This window comes from Teleopsis dalmanni, chromosome 2, assembly GCF_002237135.1.
Source record: "Teleopsis dalmanni isolate 2A chromosome 2, ASM223713v2, whole genome shotgun sequence".
NCBI lineage: Eukaryota > Metazoa > Arthropoda > Insecta > Diptera > Diopsidae > Teleopsis > Teleopsis dalmanni.
The window spans coordinates 107633703-107656351 of record NC_051847.1 but is presented as its reverse complement, the minus strand read 5'-3'; the positions used below and the strand labels follow the sequence as shown (position 1 = coordinate 107656351).

The 22649-nt window shown below is 34.7% G+C and overlaps 1 protein-coding gene across 1 annotated transcript in view; it reads left to right on the top strand.

Moving 5' to 3' along the window:
- The window catches only part of LOC119675360 (voltage-dependent calcium channel type D subunit alpha-1-like), a gene marked incomplete at its 5' end in the record, with an annotated part of 236679 nt that overhangs the window by 143393 nt on the left and 70637 nt on the right, over nucleotides 1–22649 (top strand). Inside the window, 3 exon segments of the mRNA XM_038086558.1 lie at nucleotides 13827–13956; nucleotides 19059–19225; nucleotides 19297–19384. Coding sequence (XP_037942486.1) covers nucleotides 13827–13956; nucleotides 19059–19225; nucleotides 19297–19384 — 385 coding nt within the window.

The following is a 22649-nucleotide window of genomic DNA, read 5'->3' as shown; positions in this document are numbered from 1 at the left end:
CATCCCACCGAATTTTGGTAATTTAACAGGTCTTTCATCCTTACCATTGAGCAGTCTGATAAACTATCACAAAAGTATTTTCCTAAGAACCTATATCTTCTGGATGCTAGAGCTGGGCATTCACAGAGAAAATGTATTATTGTTTCTTTCTCCCGCGGGTTTCCACAACTTCTGCAGTGAGAGTTATGGGGAATACGCAGTTTCTCTGCGTGAGTTCCTAACCACCAATGACCAGTAAGAACCGCGATAAGCCTTGCAGTGTTTACGCGATCTTTTTTGATGAGTTCCAGAGATTTATTTTTATTATAAGTGGGCCACGTTAACCTGGAAGTTGCACATGACCTTAGTGCTTTCCATCTGTTATTGGCGAGTTGCAGAAAGTAAAGAAAGGTACTTCTTTTGATGGTCTCCAGGGTAATATAGACTGATACCGCCAGTGACGCATCTAGGGAGGCACCAGAGCGGGCTATACTATCAGCTTTCTCATTCCCTACGATGTTCCTATGCCCAGGAACCCAGATGAGTGTGATATCGGCCAACCGGTTTAGCTCGTCGATTGCTTCTCTACATTCTTTTACTATTTTTGATTTTGTTATAAAGGATTCAAGAGCTTTAATTGCTGCCTGGCTGTCAATAAAAATAGCAACACTACATCTGTTCTCGATGTGGCTTGCAATTTGCCGACAGGCTTCTTTTATTGCTAGGATTTCAGCCTAAAAAACCGTAGCTTCATTAGGTATCCTAAGAGAGATATTTATGTGTTTAGATGGTGCGAAGATTCCTGCTCCTGCCCCACCGCTCATTTTCGAGCCATCTGTATATATTGAGATATCGTAATTTGCTTCGAAATTTTTCCTTTTCCACTCATTTCTTGAAGGGAATATTGTCTGGAAGTTCCTTTCGAAGTCTATACACGGATTCAGATAATCCGATGTCATCCTATACAGACAATTTGGCACTGTACCTAGAATCCGACTATGTCCATATGTTCGTTCTAACCATACGCCTGTTACTTTCAGTCTTACAGCGCTATTACAAACCATGTTTTTAATGTGAAGATCAATAGGTAGCAAATGCAGCATCACATTTAGGGCGTCCGAAGGAGTCGTCCTAAAAGCTCCTGTGATGCCTACACATGCCGTCCTCTGAATTCTGTTAAGTTTGTCGATATTATAGCTCTTGTTTAGAGCCGGCCACCATACGACAGCACCATACGTGAGAATCGGTCGTACAATTGCCGTGTACATCCAGTGGGTAATTTCGGGACGAATCCCCCATTTTTTGCCAAACATCCTCTTGCAAGAATAGAAAGCTACACATGCCTTCTTGATACGAAGATCGACATTGTGTTTCTGCGTTAATGATAGTCCTAAGTATTTTGGATTGTAGTCTTTGCAATATTTATAGGTTAGATTTGCATGCTGTGCCCCATATTTTCAAAGCGATTATGGTTTTATATATTGGAAGTTTGTATTCCACTGTTAGTTTTCATTTTGAGCAAAATTGCCAGTACAATTGTCCAAAGCGACGCTTACTTTCATTAGTTTTATCATTGATGTGGTCTTTCCAAGTTAATCTGCTGTCTAAAGTAATACCAACGTAATTTGCCTTTGTGTGTGTGAAGACTTCATCATTGTTAATTTTTATACGTTTTAGGTATTATTTTTTATTCATGAAGATGATATGTACTGTTTTAGTTCTATTTATTTGAACTTCCCATTTGTCGAACGTTGCGTTTAAGTAATTCTTCAAGTTGTCTGAGGATTTGTTAAAGTCTAAATCAGCTGCAATTTATGTTGTATCGTCTGCAAAAGTTTCTATCAAAATTTGAGGAACAGAAGGTATGGGGATTTTAGCAGTGTATAACAGATAGAGTAATGGATCTAGTACGCTTCCTTGAGCCGCACCAGCTTTAATTTGTTTAAGTTTGGAAATTGCGTCTTTGTACTATACATAAAAGTATCTATTTTGTAGACAGCTCTTTATTATTAAGTAAAAATTTGTTGGATGTAACTGGGATAATTTGGTTAGGAGACCCCCAATGCCAAATGCCTTTGCGACGTTCAGATATACCGCCGAGAAAAATCGTTTTTTGTCAATATGGCTTTTAATTTTATTTACTACTCTGTGAACTTGCTGTATAGTCGAATACTTTTTCCGAAAGACGAATTGGTGGTCAGGAATTAGTTTATCTTTGTGGAGAATCGATTCTAGTCTTTTTAAAAGTATTTTTTCAAACAATTTTGACATAACTGGTAATAACATTTCGTTCAATAATGTGTGTGACTGACACATAGATGGCGGCACTAATACTAAATAAATACTTTTTTCGAAAGTGACAACCTTCTTAGGCTAACTGTCAAAATCATATGTTAATCTGACCATTTGTTTACAAGTTACAGTGCTTTAAGTGACGCTACTTTTGAGTTTTCAAAAAAAAAATGAATTCAAAGCAATTCCGTGTGCTGATTTGTCATAGTTTTTTAATGAAAAAAAATACTGTTCAATGCCAGGAATGGCTTCAGAAACATTATTCGGACTCTGCTCCATCAAAAAGAAGCATTTGTTATTGGTATGCCGAATTCAAACGTGGTCGTACAGACACCGATGACATTCCATCTACTGGACAGCCAAATGATGCTGTTATTCCGGAAAACGTTGGAAAAACACTGAAAAGCATTATGTCCGACCGTAAAGTGAAAGCGAGGGAGATTGCTGACATTCTACAGATATCAGCAGGCAGTGTACACACCATAATACACGAACATTTGGGTATGAAAAAGGTGTTTTCCAAATGGGTGCCGCTTTTGCTCACACCGGAGCAAAAACAACGAATCGATGATTCAAAGAGCTGTTTGGACATGTTTACGCGCAATAAGTCGGAGTTTTTGCGTCGGTACATCACGATGGATAAAACATGAATCCACCATTTCACTCCAGAGTCAAATCGGCAGTCTGCTGAGTGGCATGCAGCCGGTGAAAGCCGCCCAAAGCGACCAAAGACGCAGCAGTTGGCTGGCAAGGTTATGGCGTCTGTATTTTGGGATGCGCATGGAATAATATTCATCGACTATCTCCAGAAAGAGAAGACCATCAACAGCGACTATTGTATAGCGTTATTGGAGCGTTTGAAAGACGAAATCGCAGAGAAACGGCCTCATATGGCGAAGAAAACAGTTTTGTTCCACCAAGATAATGCACCGTGTCAAAAGTCGATGAAAACGATGGCAAAATTTAACGAATTGAGCCACGAATTGCTGCCGCACCCACCGTATTCTCCAGATAAGAGATTTGGCTCAAATGATGAAGTAATCGCCGAAACTAACACCTATTTTGAAGGCAAAGAAAAATCGTTTTACAAAGGCGGTATCGAAAGATTGCAAAAGCATTGTAATGATTGTATCTCCCTAAAAGGGGACTATGTTAATGAATAAAAACGAATTTTGGCAAAAAAAATGTGTTTTAATTAGTTAGTCACACACATTATTGAACGAAGTGTTAGACTAATTGGTCTGTATGAGCTTGTGAGAGTTATGTCTTTATTTTGTTTGAGTATAGTTATTACTTCTGATACTTTCCATAATTTTGGGAAATACCTAAAGTGAAGAGCGCAATTAAACACATTTCTCAGATATAAAAGTGCTTGTTGAGGCAGCTTAGTCAGAATCTTTCACATAGCAGCATCATATCCCGGAATTTTTTAATTTGATTTCATATTTTATAGTATTTTTAATCTCTGTTATCGAAACTTTCTTTATTTCAATATTTCGAGTAGAGCTGCTCTGTGCTACGGTGCTATCTTGCTGTTTTGGGTTACTAAACGTAGATTCGGAATAGGCGGCAAAAAGTCCAGCTTTTTCGGAGTTGGTTCTAGTTTGCTTTCCTCAGAGATGGTTGATGTTTTACAGAGTTATTAATATTTTTAGTTGTTTTTCATAACGAATAGTTTTGTCAGCTGTCAGGTTCATTATGATTTTTTGCAGGTTTTCATTTTTCTCATTAAGTATCAGGTCTTTAAGTTCTTTTGTTAGTTTGTTTAAGCGCTTTTTAAGTTAGAGTAACCGATTTATTTGCCACTGTTTTCATAGTTTTCTTCTGTTAATTATCTTTCGTTGAACGGACGGCGATATTTTATTTTGAACAACGTTTTGTTTCAGTGTTGGGGTAGAATTTGTCAGGGCTAAAGCAATAATATCGCTTAAATATACAATTGTGCTTTCGATTTCGTCTTCATATTTCAAGGAAACATTTAGAGTCAGGTCAGTATTAAGAATCTCTCTAAATGTGTCCCAACATGTTTTGCAATTATATATTAATTTCGTCCTTGATATGTTTAGTTTTGGTTCGCATTCATATAATAGCGAACCAAAACCATCAGGTGATAAGTCAGGAAGTGTACTTACTGTAAGAAATCGTTTATTTATATTTTTTGTTACGAAAAAGTCAATTACGTCTAGTATTTTGTTTATATCTGAAATCGAGTACGTAGGTTCACCAGCACTTAAGATGTCTGCTTTTTTGTCAAAGATAGCATTATGTAAGTTTTTTTCTTTAGTGTTTGTAATTCTTGAGCCTCATAAAGTATTTTTTGCATTAAAATCTCCAGCTATGTACTGATTTCCAAGAGTATTAAGGTAGTTCAAGTATAAATTCTTCGAATTATTATATTATTATTATTATATTATATAAACTCATCATTTTCGCATTCCAACAACATTCCGAAAAATTGTTGACCAGACAACTCCGACGATTGAACTGCATGCGGCAATTCGCTAAACATAGGACAACAGTGTAGCCGATTTCCTATCACGTACTAATGCCGTACAGAAAGAGAAGTAGATTGACTTCGATCAGCTAGCAGAAAGTCAACGGAACGATCCAGAAATAGAGCATCCATCGTCACAGTGTGAAACTTAAACGTCTTATTGCAAAATATGCGCGCCCTTTGAACACAGATGAGTACCGTAGAAAAGTGTTTCCTATCATCCATAATCCAGGCAGCAAGGCCATGGTAAAATGATAAGCAAACTATTTTTCTGGCCAAACATAAAAAGGGACGTAGTAAAAATGGTCCGCAATGCCAACAAGACAGAATAGCCAGACACAACAAAACAGTACTCGGAAACTTTAAGGCATTTAATCGACGATATACACAGTTGATATTTTGATATTGTGTGACCATTACTACCATCAGAAGTTACTACCTGACATGCATAGATCGATTCACCCGGTGGCCAGTCGCGAATTTAAGCTGTCCGAATTTAAGCTGTCCGAATCTAAGCTGTCCCAATCTAAGCTGTCCGAATCTAAGCGGTCTAAGAGCTTGTACAGTTGACTGATGCGAAACATCTACTTACAAGTGCGCGACATCCTCAATCATATGAAATTTTCGAACGATTTAACCGAACATTGAAACCGGCACTAAAACGTGAAAATGTAAATCAAAGGTGGACGAATTCCCACTGGTATTGATAGCTTTACGAAGTGTTTAAAAAGACGACATCCAAGCCAATCCAGCCAAAATGGTTTACGGTACGTCTCTTAAGCTGATGGGAGAATCCTTTGAGAAGACGTCCCACGACGGGCACAATTTCGAATTCGCAGCATTCCTGAAGGATACCATGAATCAACTACGTCCAGTTCCAGGTTCAAACCACGAGAAAGCAAAAACGTGTGTTCCTGAGAGACAATAACGTGTGACCTCACTTGACGGCACCTTACGACAGACTATTCAAAGTGACATGGCGAGATTGTAAGCTTATCACCATTTTGATTAAAGGCCGACCTGTGTAATTCAGCATCGACAGGGTAAAGGCAACTTGCTCATTGAATGAAAAAACCGAACCAACTACCCAGTTGCCGCGACCTGTACAACTCGAATTAAGCCCAGATGCTCAACCAGTACAAACATTTCAGCAGGAGCTCAACCAAAACCGCAGTGTTTCAGAACGTAAAATTAGTTGCACATAACATGACATCGCTTCCGCTCAATCACTGTTGGGGAAATGATGTGGCGACCCATAAAGCAACCACCAAGACTACATACGAACACCACAAAATTATACTGAAATGACACAAGAAAAGTTATGATACATTTTTATACATTCATTTTTATGACAGTTTATAAATAAAAAAAATGGCAACAAAGCCACAGAAATGTCAAAAATGTTATTACAATTTATTTTATTTGTTTTCAGAAACAAATAATTAAGTATACATCATGTATTTCATTTTCTAAAAATTATTGTTACACGCAATTTTAACCCTTACCAGTCTTCCCCTTTCAACCACTCCTAAACGACTCTTGCATTGAGCTATAATTTATTAAATGATAATGGAAATAAAATGTGATAAAAATAAAATAAACAATTGAAACAGAAAACATTTATTAATCTCCAATAAAATTTTTAGAAAACAAGTTATTAGTTTTGTGGAAATTTCTTTAATACTTGTACAAAATGTTGTGCTACAAATCACTTTTTTAAGTTAATAATAATTTTTGTTTTTGAAAACATTTCAATATTTTTTTTCTGCAAGTAAATTCAAACGACATGATAATAAATATATTCATATTCTTTTTTTGAGACACATTTTTTTTATTTATTCTTACATTTCTTAACTTAATTTTAGCATTAAAAAATAAATAAATAAATATAATATACAGTTACCTCTTTTATTTTTATTTAATATTATGTAATATATTTAAAACACTTCATGCAATACTGAAACTGTTATAATTAGACAAATACGTCTATATAAAATAAATATGATTATTAAAAATTTATTTTTAAAATGTAACAGTGTAATATGTAACGACATAAATTTTTACAATAAATTTTTGTGCTACATATTAGCTAGAAGAAGAAAAAAATACAGTCTGTATGTTAAATAACTATCACCGCTACACATAATATACATAATAACTCACGTGAAGATAACTGAAGTAGACTTAGCTGAAAAAAAAAACATAAAATTGAATTAAAATGTTATTCAACATATCATGGACATTACCTGCGATCCTCGAAGCCAATGTACCGCGGGCATCGCTACATGCAATGTGCAGATGCTAAAAAAATACGAAAAAAATTTAATTTTTGTTTTTAAATTTTTTAATGAATGAATGAATGAAAAAACTTGTAAACACAGCAACAATGAACCATTATTATAGAAAACACGTTTAATTTTTAAACAAATATCTATTTTAAACAAATTTATAAATAAAAAGAAAAAAAAAACAACAAACACAAAATAATTTAACATTCTTGGTTGTACAAATTTTATTTTTATACACATAAACAAAACAAAAAAAAAACTCCGGCACCAACTAAGCACATCAACACTAGTTTTTTATTATTTCTAATTTGTTTACTTATATCTTCACATTTAGGGTTGAATATTATTGAATCCACAATATACATATTTTTATACCTTGGTTTAAATTATTAATATACTTTATTTTCTCTAATAAAATATAAATTTAAGAAAACACACACGAAAGAAACACGGCGCGTAGTAAAAGTACTAAAAAAATCACGGCGAAGTAGAAGAAAAGGAAAACAGTAGAACACAAAGTTCAACTTCACGGCGAAGTCAAGTACAGCAATGAATACCGGTACGCTACACCAAAAAGCTCCGGTATGCTCGATATAAAAGGAGGAACATTTCAAATAATCGGGGACTTGGTTTTCGACAAGTAAAAGAACAAGTACTCTGGCTCATTGAGCCTTCTGGTAAATTTCACCAAAGACTTGCAATTTTATTTTTCCAAAACAAGTACACTGGCCTATTGGTCATCTGGCACATTGTGCCAAAAACCTGGCTCTTTGAGTCAAACGTAGTTTAAAATTTTCTTTCTCGTCTTATGTGTATTATACTTTTTTTAACCTGGCTCATTCGGCCAAATAGTTTTTCACAGCACGGAGTAAACGTTTTTTTTATTATTTTACAACAGAGGAGGGGCTCAGGAAGTCACACTGAGGTTGCCAAAAATCTTTTAACAAGTAATATATTGAGAAGTAAAAATTCTGGCGTCAACATATTTTTTTTTTATTATTAAAAAGCAAAAGGAATGCTTTCAATGAATGATCACTTATTATATGCTAAATAATTTATTTAGAATTTGTTTAATTAAACTTTGTTAATCATAAGTTTTTTTTTATGGAATAAATAATGATATATATAATTTATATACATATATAAACAACGTTCTTTTTTTCCTTCTAAAACAACGTCTCAGCGAAACTATAAATAAATTGTCTCGACTCTGGACGACGGCTGAGGATACCCCAGCAAAAACTAAAAATTTTTGAACGTCACCCAAAGTGTCGTTACAAATATTTAAATGAAATAGTTGTAAAACATATAAAAAACATAATACAAATTAAAACACAAAAATGGCATTTCATTATTATTATTTTCACAGTATTGAATATAAATACACGAATACTTACCAAACAAACAATTCATACATAACATAGGTACATGCAGGTTAATCTTTTAAAATCCAGATTATAGTGTAACAAATAAATAACAATTGTATTTTTACATTCCTTCATCATCGTTGAAATTTTATACAGTGTCTAGTTAATGGCACAGCCTCTAACACAATTTCTCACCATCTTCAAATCATTAATTTTATTAATTATTTACACGTACACTAATACACGTAATAAACGTACACGTAATAAACTTTTTCTTAAATTCAGCGTAAAATAATTTTATTTCTTTTTAATAATCATTTGCGCGGTAAATTTTTTTAAAATTAGTGCAATGCAATATGTTTTTTTATCAAGAAATCAAAACAGACCACCAAAATTATATAACATGCTGCAATTATTACTCATAAAAATTTTCATAAGAGTGCGTTATTCAACAAATTGAGGTCCGTATTTTCTCCGAAGTGCTTTGGCACCAAATTTACTCGTTCGTTTTTACTTCGGTGAGCTACATCTTTGGATCCAAATATACGCAAATACTTTAAATTCAAGCAATGGAGCTTCATCGCCAAATGTGGAAGTAAATTGATCGATGCACTCTTGTCTTGATGCTCGTAATTGACGTCGATAGTCGTAATATGGTAAATCATCGCAGAAACATTTCCTCGCGTTAATTCAATTTTTTCTCAAACACTCAATTTGCAAATCTCTGTAAATAACACAAATAACATACTATTAGACTTTTTTGACAAAAAGTCTAAGGAAACTTCAGATGCCACCTGAACACAATGACTTATGGCTGTTATGCCATAAGTTTATACAAATTAAATTAAAACACACTTATTGATTGCTGATTAACTAGTTTATTTTTTACTTCCGTCTCCTTGAAGTTGGTTGCTAATCCATACAAAAAAAGATCATTTTTGGTTTTACTTTACCGATAGATGGCAAAGTGAACGCCACAGCTACTCCCTCCTCAGTGCGCTAGTCACGATGGAAATGTTGATGCTGTATCTGCAAACGTCACTTGCTTTTTGGTGCCTAACCTTTTAACTGGATTGCTATATATGTTTTCAGTGGAGGCTTCGTTTGCTGTGGATCTTCAACCGCGAATGCAGATTTTAATCGCTCTGCAGCGACATTAACGTTTGTTCCATTTATTTCGATTGCAAAAAGACGGTCGTTAATGCGTTTGATAACTTTGAAGGGACCTGAGTATGGAGGTTCGAGTGGTTTTTTGTTGTTGTGATCAATGCCTAAAAATACGTGCGTGCATGTGTAAAGATCCTTGTGAACAAATAAGTTTCTCTTGATGTGATGCGCTGCTGGAGTTGATTTAACGTTTTGAATAAACTCTTTAAACTTGCATAAAAATGACTGATGATCATCTGCGTCAGATTCATCTCTGAAAAATTCACCCGGCAATCTTAATGTCGTTCCACACAACATTTTAGCTGCAGAGGTATTTATGTCTTCTTTCCAGGCTGTTCTTTGACCCAGGAGAACCGTAGGTAGAGTATCAAACCAGTTAAACTTGTTGCTGCACATTAACGCGGCTTTTAATATTCTGTACCATCTCTCTATCATCCCGTTTGATACGGTGTCGTTCGGATGCGTTTTGCACCTATCAGTTTGCCAAGAGACTCAAAAAGTACTAATTCAAATTGCGTGCCTTGGTCGGTCGTTATAGTTTTAGGAGAACCAAATCTCGCAATCCATGTTGAATAAAATTGCGTTGCTACAGTTTCTGCAGACATGTCCTTTAAGAGCACGATTTCTGGCCACCGAGTGACCCTGTCGATCATCGTGAGGCAATACCTATACCCTTTATGTTCAGGCACTATGATAATGTCTACATGTATGTGGTCAAATAGTTGACTTGTGTGTTGAAATTCCTTCGGAGGAAATTGATTATGCCGACTAATTTTTGATTTTTGACATGCAATGCAGGTTCGAGTCCAATGCGTGATGTCTTTTTTTAACGATGGCCAAACATACTTCTGACTTATTTGTTTTTTTGTTGCTCTGTTTCCGGAATGGGATAAGTTGTGAACTGTGTCGAATATTCTTCGTCTTAAGGTTTGAGGAATGAAAGGACGAACTGTAAAAGTAGAAGTGTCGCAAAAAATTTTAACGCCATTCGGATACACTAGCTCTTGCAATTTTAGTGACGACAGGCCGTTTAGAATTTGCTTTACTTCTGTGTCAGTGCTCTGTTCTTTTGCTATCTCTTCCGTGGTAATTGTTAACGGCATGTTTATCTGGCTTATTCTGGATAATGTATGTTATCTACTATTATATTGTCGTTTCCGGCTACAAAATTAATGTCCGTCGTGAATTCCGCAATGTAATTTAGATGACGCAGTTGCCGAGGGGACGCCTTGTCCATTTTTTGATGAAAAGCATAAATTAGTGGCTTGTGATCTGTTTTTACTATGATGGTTCGACCTTCCAGTAAATGCCTGAAGTGTTTTATTACTAGATATACAGCTAGTAGCTCTCTATAATAAGTGCTATAATATTTGATTTGTGATGGTTTCAGTTTGCACGAGAAGTATGCTATCGGGAGCCATGTCTCGCCACTCAGTTGTTGTAGGTGCGCGCCCACTGCTACATCTGATGCATCTGTGGTTACACACATGGGTGCGTCAGGTGCTAAAAATGTGAGCTTAGTCGCTTTGATTATACCATCTTTACATTGTTGGAAAGCTTGTTTAAGTTATCGGTCGAAACAGTTTTTCGTTTATCATTCTTTATTGAAGTTTTGAAGAGACTACTTAGTGTCGCTTGCATTTGTGCTGCCTTAGGAACACACTTTCTGTAGAAATTGATAATGGCCAGGAAACGTCGAAGTTCCATTATGTTGCTTGGCATTGTAAAATTTTTAATCACTTCAACTCGTTCTTGTGGGGGATTTAATCCTGTCGCTGATATTTTGTATCCAAGAAATGTGAGTTTTTCTACGCCAAATTCGCATTTCGAACTGTTGATTACCAATCGAGCAGCTTTTAGTTTTTGAAGGACACATTCAATATGTTCTCTATATTTGGCGTCATTATTCGAAAATATTAGAATGTCACCTAAGTAACAGAACACGAAGTCTAATTCACGAAATGTTGAATGCATATATCGCTGAAAAGTCTGTGTGGCATTTTTTAGACCAAATGGCATCACGACGTATTCAAAGAAACCTATTGGTGTGCTTACCGCTGTTTTAACAATATCATCTGAATTCATTGGTATGTTGTAATATGCTTTAGTGATATCAATCTTAGAGAAAATATTACTGCCGTGCAGTCTTTCGGCTATGTCGTCAATGTGCGCAATTGGGTAGCTATCAGGTTGGGTGTGGGCGTTTAATTTTCGGTAGTCACCACAAGCTCTCTATCCACCCGTTTTTTTCTTTACTAAATGTATGGGACTTGCCCAGGGGCCACTGGATGGCCTCACTATGCCTTGATGTAGTAATACACGAAACTCATCTTTGATTGCTTTTAATTTTTCACCTGAAAAACGATGTGAGCGTTCTTATATTGGCTGGTAATTTGTTATGTTTCTGTGTTGAACGCTGTCTGTTGTTGGTAGTTGGTACCTGTTTAATTTTGTTGTGTCAACATATTGATTGTCGAAACATATTCGTGGGCTACTTCTTTCAGTAGACCCTTTGACTGTAATGTGGTTGCGTATCAATGAGCGATTTTGTCCTCAGATCGATTTGTAAGCCGTAGTGTGTGAAAAAGTCTGCCCCAATTATGGCTGTTTTTACATCAGCGATGATGAAATACCAGTTGAAGTCTTTTCTAAGGTTTAAATCTATTGCTAGTTGCTTGTTGCCAAATGTTTTGATTGCAGTGTTGTTCGCTGCATAAAGAACTAGATCGTCTGGTTGCATTTTATTTTTTGGGTTAATTCCTGGTATTGGAAGTTGTGAAATAGCTGACCCAGAATCAATTAAAAAGTTAATGTTGTTTTTTCGGTCATAAATATGTAATCGTAGCTCTTGATTTGTTATGCTGTCGCCAACCGTGTTTGATGACGGCAGCCTCGCTAGTTTTCCTGTTGGTTATTGCTCTTACAATTGCCAAATTCGCACGGTTGGCTACATTTGGTCGCTGCTGCCCCAAATTTTATGTGGTAGTAACAGACCTTCTCACGTTTGCACGAACTGTTGCGGCTGTGGCTGTTGTCACTACAACGACTGTCTCGTTTTTCCAATCTGTCTAAAGTTGCTGATATCTTGACTAGCTGCTGTCTTAGTTGTTGGATCGAACTTTCTAAGGTTGTTACGCGGGATTCCAATGCGTCATTCAATTTGTTGGCGTTTGTAGCCATTACGTAAGACGATACTGGACTGTTGTCTTATATTCTATCAGCTATTTCTGCTAACTCATTTACACTTGTGGTTTTGCATGCTGATAGAATGCATCTTATATTGTTTGGCATCCGTTGCAGCCACAGTGTTGTTAATGCCTCCTTTGGGATATTTGCACCTGCTAACGTGCGCATTTCACGTACCAGTTAGCTTGGTTTTTTGTTTGATAGTTCCAGACCAGTGAGCAGCTTTATGAGCTGCTTTTCTGACGACTCGGAAAAACGAGAAATTAGTTTTTTTCTTAATTTGTCGTACTTGCCTGTTTCAGGAGGATTTTTTGCAATATCTGCAACTTGTTGCAGCGTTTCTGCATCCAGCGCAGTAATTACTGTGTAAAACTTTGATAAATCTGCCGTGACTTGGCTCATATGAAGAAGGCCTTCAATTTGTGCAAACCATAAAGTTTGCCAATCGTTTGCACTGCCGACGCTTCCGCTTCCATAGGCTGGAATTTATTTGTTTCTGCGGGAGTCTCTGCACGTTCAATTTCGCCTGTTTTCTGCATTTTGCGTTTTTTCTGTTTTTTAAGTTTGCGTGATTGTTTTTGTAGGGGTCACCAATTTATGGCTGTTATTCCATAAGTTTATACAAATTAAATTAAAACACACTAATTGATTGCTGATTAACTAGTTTATTTTTTACTTCCGTCTCCTTGAAGTTGGTTGCTTATCCATACAAAAGAAGATCATTTTTGGTTTTACTTTACCGATAGATGGCAAAGTGAACGCCACAGACTGTTGCAAAGGCTTGAAATGTAAAAAGTGACCCAAGTAATGTTAAAGCTTTGCGATCTGTGTCGCTGTTCAAATGTTTTAAAATAATGCCACATTTAAAATCAGTAGTTTATACATATTGTAATGTACAAACTGTAATTATAAAATAGTATTACATAAGTTGCATACAAATTAATCTTATCATTTTTATATTCATACATTAATTTTATATACATATTAATGTGCATATAATACAAATTTTTAAAAAAAATATTATTAAATCATCATTTAATATTTTGTTTAAAGGTTTCGAATATTTTGCCATTGGCTATGCAATCATAGCAATTTCGGGAACATAATTTTATGTTGTATAATGTTTTCGTCTGCTATGTTGGCTGCAGAAGACCCACTTCGATCGGACGCTGATAGGAATAAAGTGAGTTTTACATTAAGTATTAGTATATGGCAATTGATGATAATAAAATAAAAATTTTAATGTAATAATAAAAAATTATAAAAGGTTATAATTTCTTTTATTATATAAAGAAGTACCATAAAAAATATATGCACACAACGTTATAATATATAAAATATAATAGGTTAAATAAAATTTAACTCTGTGTAACACTAATTAGCAAATGATATAAATATAAATATAGTTATAAAATATAAATAGTTCAAGTATAGGTAAATAGTTGCAAACCGGCAATTTTTGCTGATTATAATGTCATATTATATGCTTGTGGCTTGTAGAGACGACGTGTGTTGGTTTTTTAGGTATTATGACAGTGAAATTTAAACACCTAGATACACAACAAATGGAACTAGTACGCTTCGTTGAGGCATAATAGCTTGCATTTATTTTAGTTCAGAGATTTGTAGTTAGCTCTTTATTATGAGGTAAAAGTTTGTTGGAAAAAGCTGGAATAGTTTGGTTAGTAGATTCCCAAGCCAAACGCTATCCATTTGCGACATCTAAATACACTGTTTTGAGTCAATATCGCTTGTAATTTTATTTACGACTCTGTAAACTGTCCTATACATCATGATGAGCATTGGCATCACAGCTTGTTATCAGCTTCACATCAAGTCTCCTGGCGCCGCTTGTTAGCTGTGTTAGGATATCTAATCATGTTGCAATATGGTCATACGTCAAATATGAGGATACTGCCCATATTTGACCTCAGGAGCTTTCAATTTTTACTGCGGTTTGATCTCCGTTACTATATTGCGAAAGTAAGAGAGCATTATATTTTTTATTATAAATAAGAGTTCATTGCATAAGCTGACTTATCCAATGAACAGTGTCACTTCGATGCAGATTGTTTTTTGTCTGCCTTTGGAGCATTAAGGATCTGCTTTGCACACGCTAATCTGGACTTCAGGTGTTCACACGTAATCGAAATGTATTTGTATATTTCGAGCAGTCTAGTTTTCATCCGTCTTTTTGCAAAAATTATCTATAATATAGTAAAAATATATATATAAGCCGTGCACATGTCACGGCATCTATAAGCGCAAACTTGAGTTTCAAGTCTTATAGAAATGTATTACTGTAATCAATACTAGTGGTAGTAGGCGCTAAAAACCTATCTATGACGGAAGACAATAGAGTCAAATCTATAGAACAGGTCTAGATAGCGAAACCCGTTTTAAAACAACTGAAAAAATTATAGTTATCTATAATTTACGTTTCGATACAGAGCAGAAATAAGTAACTACTTCACAAAGAGTTATGCTAAAATCCTGCCTGATAAAGCGGTTCGGACTTATCAAACAATGTGGAAAAAAATAGCACAAGTCTACGAATTGCTACAAAGCGTTTGATTCTGTCACCATCACACTGATCGTACTCGATTCATATGGATTATGACATATTATATAACGAGTCGAGACATATAGCTTTGGGTGAGCCTATACATGGTTCCATTCATGGATTTCTGATAGCATGGTGGTCTCGGGATTAAAAAGCTGAAACATCTCAAGATTGGTCGATGCTATTCTAAGAATATTGTTTTTACTTCAAGTATTGAGTTACATGTCATGAGTGATATAAAGGAAACAGCATTCTGCGCCGCCTATTTATAAACTGTCAGCCCAAGAGAACTTCACTACAAACCCGAACTATGCCGAATCGTCTTATATCAATTCCATGACTTGAACTAAAGTTGCCATGATGAGTATACGTATCAGCAAAATCAGAGCAGTGGCATTAGGTGTCAAATAACGAAAACACTAACTATACAGCAAATTTACTATTGTATAAAAGAGTACGAAAAAAGCAAAAGACAATAATTGCATATACGCAAATATAATATTTCTTTATTTGATAACAATTTTTAAAATACAACACTTTGTATAAATCAGCTACGCCACGATAGAAAACGTACACACTTCACCAACATCAGAAAAGAAAGAATGAAAAAAACAAAAACGGACCCAAAAGTTATTGTTTTCTAGATGTTACAATGCTACTGTCAAAATCATTAGATCAGTGATGCCATACTGTCTGGTTGTTATGTCAAATCTCAAACATCCTGTACAGCTGGACGGGTACGTTCAGGATGCTTCACAAGCTTGTACATCTTCTGGATAGGTCGCATGCATTCGCCAGCTGTATGATTGGTTGTGACTTCTTCCCATCTTCGCCTGATTAAACTTTGATCACCCTGCCAAGCCGCCAATATGTTGCTGGTAGATTCTCGTACCGAATAACCACGACATCGCCTATGTTGAAGTGGTCACCATTTTGATGCCATTTGGAACGTGGTTGCAAAGTTGAAAGATATTCATCGTGCCATTGTCGCCAAAAATGCTACTGCATATGTCTTATTTGCCGCCAGTATGACAATTTGTTGCTAGCTACCTTGCCAATAGGTTCATCTGGTACTGCCAGTACAGATCTTTCGATCAGGAAATCTGCAGGTGATAAAGCCATCTTGTCGTCACAAGTGTCGTGCAATGGTATGAGCGGATATGAGTTCAAGCAAGCCTTGACGTGCACAAGTAGAGTATGTAGCCAATCATAGTAAATTGAATAAGTGCCAACAATGCGTAGTAAGTGTTTCTTTGCTGACTTAACGGCAGCTTCCTATAGACCACCTTGATGTGGTGTCCCAGGTGGTAGAAAATGCCATTTTGTGTCAACTGCTGTTGAGAATATTCATTATGCCAAGCCTGTAAGTCAACAGCCATTAAACGATCTGCGCCAATGAATGCCATTGGTAATGCCATTGTCACCGTATAAGTGGTTACATTGCATACGCCGGTTTACGAAATGGGTATATACCGCAGAAGTGAGATCTTCAGCCAATTCGATGTGCACTGTCTTGGTTACCATGAACACAAAGATTGCCACGTAAGCCTTCCATACTGTTTGTACAGCCTTGGAGCCAATTCGTATGTTGAATGGACCGCAATAGTCTAAGCCAAATCATGCAAATGGGGGAGATATGGTGACCCGAGTCTTTGTTGATGTCGCCAAACGATTTTTTAGCATTATGTGTTTATGCCATCTGCAAGTCGCACATGAGTGTATGCATTACTTGATCAAAATGCATGCCTGCAGAATCCAATATCTGTGTCGAATAGTATGCAGCATAAACTGTATGCCGCCATGAAGTCATCTTAATGCACCTGACATATTAAAAGCCTAGCCAATGTGCTATCCTTAGAAGGAATGATTGGATGACGCTGTGCCTCTGTAACCCTCGCATTATGTAGGCGTCCGCCTACCGCCAATATATTGTCCGCAGTGGAGTTGATGAACGGACTCAGTTCAATGAGCTTGGTAGAATTGAAAATAGGCTGCGCGTTTTGCAGCTGCGTAAATTCCACTGCGAAATATTTCGCTTGTTCTGTCTTGATGTGGTGATTTAAAGCAATGTCCATTTCGCCTGTACAGATGTGTATATGTAAGCGAAAACGCTGATATTCCTTTTTGCAACGCAATATGTATGCAATAGTGCGCAATAGTTTGCCAAGATGATTGAACCGGTCCAATAGATCTATGACGACCAATTCATCGTCAAAAGTGTAGTGTGTCTGTTGTGCGGGTTGAAATATTGTCATGCCTTCATAATCGCATTTCATTATTTCCAGCTCTGTTGGTGCACAGTTGTGAAGCTTCGATTGGATAGTCAGTTGAATTAAGGCTATGCCACCATAATGTGTAGTTAAACAAAGCCAAAGAGGATATGCCATGAATGACGCAATCAGCTGGGTTGAGTTTCAATGTGATGTCAACGCCTGATATCTGTCATCTATTGAATGCAACCAACGTATTTAGCAACGTACTGCTTTAATTGTGACGTGTTTTTGCGTAGCCAACATAGAGCAATAATTGAGTCGAGTATAGAGTGTATGGTACATGCTCCAGATGCAAAGCCTGCCTTGTTTCGTGTAAAAGGGTCGCCAGCGCAAAGTTCCACTCGCGGTATTGTTACCGAATGTAATAGTGCCACCTTAGTTTTTGATGCGATGATCTGACTAGCGATATTGCTATCGTGGTTTGTTGCCAAATAGAGTACTGCAGCCATCGCCTTGACACTAGCATCGCAGAAGCCATGAAGTTGTATATCATCTCCGGGTTGCATGCCTATCCAACGCGGTATTCGCACTGCCTCCAGTTATGACAGCTGCCTTCGGTATATGACCCATTCTTGCAATAGTTCAAAAGATAATAGATCATTCCACACTAATTTTGCCTGCCAGAGTATTTGTATGAAAAGTTTAGCCGTGATGATGACTGGTGCTAACGTGCCAATTGGATCATATTATTTTGCAGCATCACTAAGCACTTGCTTTTTAGTGAGATGGGTTGATCGAAAGATTCCCGCCAGAGTAGCTTATGCCATTGCCTATGCCTCCCGTCAACTTTGACTTGGCTGAACATTTTCTCCACATCTCAAGGAATGTGGAATGAAAACTCAAGGATTTTACACAACGATAACGCACCGGCTCACACAGCGTTGGTTGTGTCGCTGTTTTTGGCCAAAAACTCCATCAATATTGATGATAAACACCGTACTGTAACTTTTTCTTCTTCCCCCGACTCAAATTGCCATTGCGAGAAACGCGTTTTGAGACCATAGATATTATTAAACCGAATTCGCTGCGTGAACTAAAGGGCATACCTTCGGCGGCCTATAAAACTTGTATGGAAAATTGCATCAAGCGTTGGCATGCATGTATTGCTGCAGGAGGAGAGTATTTTGGAGGCGATAATAAAGAAAATTATTAAAAATTAAAATTTTGCGTTTTTTTGTTAAATTCTTTTTAAGGTATTTAACCAAAAGGAAAATATGAGGCAATATAATTAGTTCATAATATATACATATATGATGAAGCTAACTATTTATTTAAACTTTATTTCTACTTTAATAACACATAAAGAGTAACACAATTGCTTTTATCTGTTTTTAATGAAGAGAAACTCAATAAACACATTTTAATAATACAAATGAAATATATAAGTACAAAATTTTTAAAATTATAATTTATTTATAATATGTTAAACTTTTTCTTTACTTATTAAAGGTGCTCAATAAGTTCGACTACTTTTTCACGGCTGTTTTCACAATAGAACTGTTATTAAAATTGATTGCATATGGCTTCATCTTTCATGATGGGGCCTTTTGCAGATCAGCATTTAATCTTTTGGACTTACTTGTGGTATGCGTTTCACTTATATCAATTGGTTTCAGGTATTTTTCTAAATATATGTTACTTACCAATAAAACTATATTAAAATACATATAATATTATTTCTTTTCAGTTCGAATGCGATCTCAGTCGTGAAAATACTACGTGTTCTTAGAGTTTTACGACCCCTACGGGCAATTAATCGAGCCAAAGGTCTAAAGGTAAGATTAAAAAAAATTTCTAGATATTATCTATAAATAATTTGAAATCGATAATATGTGTAATAATGAAAACGCGTTAATTTGATGTTATTTTGAGAAAGGCTTTCAATGTTTAATTAAAATTGGGTTAATGATAGGATATTGTATAATAAATTGAAGATATTAGCAAATTAAATTTTATTCAGTTATACTAAATTTTCCAATGAATTTTTTGCACTGCTTTTATTAAGCTAAATTTGGTAATTAACATTATTAAGAGCAGAACTCCACAAACCAAAACACATGGACAGGGCCATGAATAGGAATTAAGATAGTGACAACAATTGCACCAGCTGCCTACAACCTCGACTGCATAATCTTACTGTAGTTGCTTATACGTATGTATAGGTATAGTTTTTAACTTATTGTTTATTGTTTGTTATTTTGAACTAAATTTGGAAACAGATTTAAGTATAAGTAATAAGTAATAAATAAACTCCAGAATAAAATAAAAATAGTAAAGTCGGGTATACTATAGACCGTGCGACAAATGCTAATACCATCATTGCTTCAGAGTATACATATGCGGATCTTAAAGAAAAACTAATACGATTTCGAAATGCGGAATTCAATTGTGGTGTTTACCTGAAAAAAGAAACATCGATATCATACAAATATTTGAAGCAAAACACTAGATTCATCATGATTCAAAATAAGTAACGAAATAAGTAAAAGTGGGGGAACTTGTTAACAGCGAAAGATAACTTAGGAGACTCAAGAAAGGCTCAACTGAACTTCTAAATAGAAAATAACATCACGGAATATATAGTAAGTCAATTATGAGTTAACACATTCCAAAAAATTTGGTTTTTTTGAACTTCTTATTCAAAAAACAACATTTTGTTTTAGTACATATGTTTTTTATTTGAAATATTTTTTAATATCTATATTAATAATATAAACATAAAATAAATGTACAAAATATTGAAAAAGGAACGTAAAATATAACAAACACAAATCCTACATCTTCACACTACTGTTCACACTTCGTGTTATTCTGCATCATTTAAACGATTTAGGGTATATTTACCGTAATTGACGCTTTGCATTGATTCTTCTCTGAGACATTGTAACCTAATTAGTTATTGTTTTTTTATTTTTTCACTGCACTAGCTAAAATATCAATATTTTAAAATGCAAGATGAAACGTTATCGTTTGGAGTGGAATAGTCCATGTATTATACCCGCTATTTAAGGAAAAAGTGAGCCAAAGCTCTCAGAAATATTTTACTAATATGTACATATGTATGTATGTCTATTTATAATATTTTAAATCTAGCTGAACGCGAGAGTAAATTAGAGCCAAATTATAGAATTGGCATTAAGTAAACATTCACTGCATAATCAGAATATGTTGTCATAACGAAAATAAGAAATAATCGGGAAATTTTAATCAGGATCTATAGTATAGATTCTATACTATGGTACTGAGGGAATAATATATTGTTGACCGGCCATAACGCGGAACAAACACTTATCAAAAGTTTGTTTTAGAAATTGTTTGCGTTTTGCCCAAAACATTGTAAAATATTTCTTGTCAACTACTATGTTGTTTTCACAGTTTGCTAAATATTGAGATGCTGTTAAAATCTCCCATGAGTCATAAATTGTATTGTGCTTTAATGATAGACCTACCAGACCATGATTTAAAACATTTACATTATAATTAAACTAAAAGCCACTTTTCGTGATAAATTTTAAAAATTACATATTACCATTCAGGGCTTCATTTCAAGCAGAAGAGTTGGGGATTCCGCTTATAAGAATACCCTAAAATATTAAAGTAGTTTAGAATGTAGTTCGATAGGAATTGTGAATATATTTCTATGGGCTATCAAAAGTAAAAGCCGCGGTTTGAATTTCGTCACTATAATAACTCAAAGTACAAAGCAAATATGGTTAGGATATGGACTTGTGTAATATGGTATATATTCTAACCCAATCGTCCAAATTAAGTATTTTATAAAATAAAATATTTAATTTAAAAAAAAGAAGGCAACGAAAAACCCAGAGATCATTTAAAATTTAAACACTATAAAAGTGGAATTTAATACCAAGCAATAATGACATGTAAAAGTTAATTAATTTCATATAAAAAGGGAGCAATATATCAAATATAATACAAAAATTGATCTTAAAAAGCTTTTATATATAAACAAATAGAAATATTTTTGTGATTTTAAGTCAAAAAAGTGAATTTTATTTACAATGTGTAAACTCATTTTTGACATACTGTATATTATAATATACAAAACATAAAATTTTAACTTTTAACGTTGCAATTATATAATATAATTTTGTATTTATTGGCATTGTCGAATTAATTTATGATGCCGTTATTAAAACTGTAAGATTTGCGTATTGTTATGGACCAATTGCAAATAAAATTATTAAATTTAAAGAAAAACAAAAAAAAAATATCAATCAACAGTAAACATAGCACATTATGGTTCGCGAAAAACGTATAGTAAAATTTTATTTAATGTATGCATAGCTGTTTTTGATAAAAATGTACATATGTATGTATATTTGCCCCATACAAATATATGAGATTTGATTTAAATAAAGTTAGTAAGCGCTTTCAGTAACTAATTAATTAATTTGTTTTATAGTATAAATGCTATTAAAATGTTGTTTGGTAGTGAAGACACTATTACACCTTATAGCAAAATAAATATGTTAAGTATGGTAATAAACAAAAATGAAATATTATTATTCAACAAATATTATGTGATATATGTACATATACAGTCAGAATCATTAGTCTACAAGCAGACACTACAAAAAGCTTTGTTTGAAAATATTTTTCAAAAAAATAAATTTATTGGAAACATATTTTATTGTTTTTTTATAACATTCAATGCACAATGTTTTTGCGAAGTTTCGTTGCATTTCTGCAAAAAACATTCGAGATAACGGTACTTTTATCATAAAGAGTATCAAAACAAGCGATCAAAAGTCTACAAACACTTAGTATAAGGCAAAGTTTTAGTGTAAAATTCCTTATTTTTTATGTAATTTTGTAACTAGTTGGGTGACCGTGATGCTTAAGAACTTGCACTAGACGGTTTTTCATCGAAACTACAAGTTTACTGGTCTCCTGAGTTGTTATTTCGCCCCATTCTTTTAGGATTATGTCTTTCAGATGCTGTTTGGTCGAAATTGAATATTTACAAGTTTATCTTTTCATAAATATCCATAAATGTTCAATTGAATTTAAAATCGG